At 48.2% G+C, this 3,740-nt stretch overlaps 1 protein-coding gene across 1 annotated transcript in view; it reads left to right on the top strand.

Annotated features, from left to right (window-relative positions):
- The first annotated feature begins 243 nt into the window (after nucleotides 1-243).
- The window catches only part of LOC137908827 (tight junction protein ZO-2-like), an 11,555-nt gene continuing 8,058 nt past the window's right edge, over nucleotides 244-3,740 (top strand). Inside the window, 6 exon segments of the mRNA XM_068753249.1 lie at nucleotides 244-297; nucleotides 2,712-2,805; nucleotides 2,808-2,835; nucleotides 2,931-3,033; nucleotides 3,456-3,473; nucleotides 3,475-3,736. Of these exon segments, the coding sequence (XP_068609350.1) occupies nucleotides 253-297; nucleotides 2,712-2,805; nucleotides 2,808-2,835; nucleotides 2,931-3,033; nucleotides 3,456-3,473; nucleotides 3,475-3,736 (550 nt within the window). The 5' untranslated portion in view covers nucleotides 244-252.

The following is a 3,740-nucleotide window of genomic DNA, read 5'->3' as shown; positions in this document are numbered from 1 at the left end:
TCTCTACCTTGGACTTGAACTCTCTACCTTGGACTTGAACTCCCTACCTCCCTACCTTGGCTGTAAAGCAGCCCGGCAGAGACTCGTCCATTGTTCATCTGGCGTCTCCTGGTTGTGTAACGGCCGCATCGGCTAATGAACTGTCCTTGTTGTTACATCATGTGACGCATTATTAATCTGACCAGTGAAATGAAACTGCCCTCAGTAATCCCCCCCCCCCCCCCCCCCCCCGTCTCTCCTCAGAACCCGGTCATGGAGGAGACCGTGTGGGAGCAGTACACCGTGACCCTGCAGAGGGTGAGTCCATCGTCTCCGTCCCGTCCAGCGTTTCCCTCGGCGCCATTTAAGTGATTAGTTTGGCTGCAGTCGGATAATAGATTAGAATGCTCAGATTACAGATGTGGCAACGGAACGGGAGCCAATCAGGAAAATGAATGATGATGATGAAGATGATGAAGGAGAAATAACTAACGACTAACCAAACATATGAGCACCGCAAAGAATTCCACCGCTGGGCAGCGAGAGTCGCCCCGTTTCATGTTTGCTCAGCGTCCTGATCGGCGCTTTTATGTTGACGTCAAGAAACGCGAGTTAAAACTGATAGAAATAATTACTTTTAGCGTTTTCTGACCATTCGTTCCGTTTTAAATTTAGACTTGTGAAAGTACATTCCGTCGTTCCAAAAAGGTCAGACGATTAATCAGATTAGATTATCAGAGAATAATTTGTCCTTTTAAAAAAAAAAAATGCAAAAATCATCCTGACAATCCAAATATAGATAAATAACACGCTTCTGTAATGAGGGAGCTTTAGATGGCGGATACATTATTATATTTGATCGTATGCAGGTCGTACTTCTTGGTTCACCTCCGCCCGTGTCCCGCCTCTCGCCGCCAGTTGTTGGCAGACACGTGCACGACTGCGTGAGCGCGGGCAATCATCGGGATGAGCTCATTGTCTTCACTGAAGCCGCAAAAGCAGCTTTAGCGCTGAACGGGCTGCTCCAGGCTCGTGACCCCGGACTCGACCCCCAGCAGCTCCAGCTGTCGTCGTGCTCCGCTCTGGACGCCATCGTTTATTCTAGCATTCGGTGAATGAATAGGGAGGAGCTTCACTGTGGCCTCGTTTCTCCAGAGCGTCGCTCGGCTTGTTAAAGAAAAGCCATTGCCTGTGAAAAGTCTGAGCGCAGTACCTGCAGTAGAATAGAATCTGTGCCCACATTTACCTGCAGTAGAATAGAATCTGTGCCCACATTTACCTGCAGTAGAATAGAATCTGTGCCCACATTTACCTGCAGTAGAATAGAATCAGTGTGCCCACATTTACCTGCAGTAGAATAGAATCTGTGCCCACATTTACCTGCAGTAGAATAGAATCTGTGCCCACATTTACCTGCAGTAGAATAGAGTCAGTGTGCCCACATTTACCTGCAGTATAGAGTCTGTGCCCACATTTACCTGCAGTAGAATAGAATCAGTGTGCCCACATTTACCTGCAGTAGAATAGAATCTGTGCCCACATTTACCTGCAGTAGAATAGAGTCAGTGTGCCCACATTTACCTGCAGTAGAATAGAATCAGTGCCCACATTTACCTGCAGTAGAATAGAGTCAGTGTGCCCACATTTACCTGCATTAGAATAGAATCTGTGCCCACATTTACCTGCATTAGAATAGAATCTGTGCCCACATTTACCTGCAGTAGAATAGAATCTGTGCCCACATTTACCTGCATTAGAATAGAATCTGTGCCCACATTTACCTGCATTAGAATAGAATCTGTGCCCACATTTACCTGCAGTAGAATAGAATCTGTGCCCACATTTACCTGCAGTAGAATAGAATCTGTGGCCCACATTTACCTGCAGTAGAATAGAATCTGTGCCCACATTTACCTGCAGTAGAATAGAATCTGTGCCCACATTTACCTGCAGTAGAATAGAATCTGTGCCCACATTTACCTGCAGTAGAATAGAATCAGTGTGCCACATTTACCTGCAGTAGAATAGAATCAGTGTGCCCACATTTACCTGCAGTAGAATAGAATCTGTGCCCACATTTACCTGCAGTAGAATAGAATCTGTGCCCACATTTACCTGCAGTAGAATAGAATCAGTGTGCCCACATTTACCTGCAGTAGAATAGAATCTGTGCCCACATTTACCTGCAGTAGAATAGAGTCAGGTTGCCTGAATAGCCGTGTTCAGTAAGGCAGCAGCAGGTCAGCCTTTCACTAACACCCTCCTCACTTCATAGAATTCAATTCCATCATGCCTTAGCTCGACCCCTGTGGGGGGGCACTAATGTAATTTCTAATCTCCTCTGTAACAGTTGTGGATTTTCCTGGATTTGCCCTAGTTCATTCTAAACGACATGCTTCTTTTTATTTATTTGGCCTCTTTAAACGTCTCAAAAACGAGAAGCTGACATTTTGGAGACGCGTCTGAATGATTGTAGTTATTGTTTTTGACAGATGTCGTCTGTCCTCTCGTCCTCTGCTCCCGGGATCTGCAGCCGTCAGAGTGAAGTGTTGAATTGTGTGTGTGTGTGGGGTGGGGGTGGGGGGGGGGGGGGTGGGGGGGAGATGAAGAGAGGATAAAGAGAGAGGGTCATCAAATCTCTGACCTCATCTCATCCGTCCAGACTGGAGCCGTGGCAGGTATAATTGTTTGAAGCCGAATCATGGACTTTAATGCTTTCTGTCTTTCCTCAGGATCCAAAGATGGGCTTCGGCATTGCTGTGTCCGGGGGGCGGGACAACCCGAACGAGGACACTGGCGAAACGTCCATCGTGGTGTCCGACGTCCTCCAGGGGGGCCAGGCGATGGCTTGTTGTTGTGCGTCGGCTGCAGGCTGTTATTCTGGTCGTCGTTTGACATTTATCAACATAAAAGGGACGCCTTGTGTAAAATGTCTGTGTTTGTGTGTTCAGTGAGAAAGACCGGGTGGTGCAGGTGAACGCCATCCCCATGGAGGGCGCCGTCCACTCCTTCGCCGTTAATACCCTCAGGAAATGTGGCAAAGTAGCGAAAATTGTAAGTAAACCTTTTCCGTCTCATTTTTGTTTTGTTATTGATTATGAATGGATGATTGTCTCCACAAAGGAGGTTCTGGTTCTGCTGCCTTCACCAGGACACTGTGGAGTTAGAGGACAAACGGATTTGTTGCATCTTCAAAAGCTCTGATCCAGAAGAATCCGGCTTTACTGAACGTGTGCCTTTATGTGAATAACCTCTAAAAGAATAATGAATCAATGTGAATCCGATTGCTAAAGGTTTGTTTTCATGGTTCAGAATCTAAAAATAAAGATAAAATAAATGTCCATTGTCCATTATCTTTGGTGTAAATCACAATGTGGTTGATTATGGTGCGGCTGTGACGCAGGACGCTCACCGATCGTCTCCCGTCGGCCGTTCTGCTGCCGCCTGAGTCGTTTTGTTCTTCCTCTTATCGACAGACGGTCAAAAGACCCAGGAAAAGTCCCCGTCAATCTGGTGAACCGCCCCCCGTCGCCTGACGACCGAGTCTTCAGCAACGACGATTACGGCTACGACCAGGACCGCCGAAGCGTGTACAGCGGCCAGGGTGGCGCCCGGCGGGACTACAGCCCGGAGAGGGAGCGAGCCAGGGGGGGCTACACGGACTCCGGCTATCACACCCGCGAGCGTGACTACGACAGGGAGCGTGGCAGGAGTTCGGAGCGAGACCTCAGCCCAGACCGGCAGTACAGGAGAGACGGCAG

The sequence above is a fragment of the Brachionichthys hirsutus genome, chromosome 19 (genome assembly GCF_040956055.1).
Source record: "Brachionichthys hirsutus isolate HB-005 chromosome 19, CSIRO-AGI_Bhir_v1, whole genome shotgun sequence".
NCBI lineage: Eukaryota > Metazoa > Chordata > Actinopteri > Lophiiformes > Brachionichthyidae > Brachionichthys > Brachionichthys hirsutus.
Note: the sequence above shows the minus strand (reverse complement) of the source record. Positions and strands in the feature narration are given on the sequence as shown.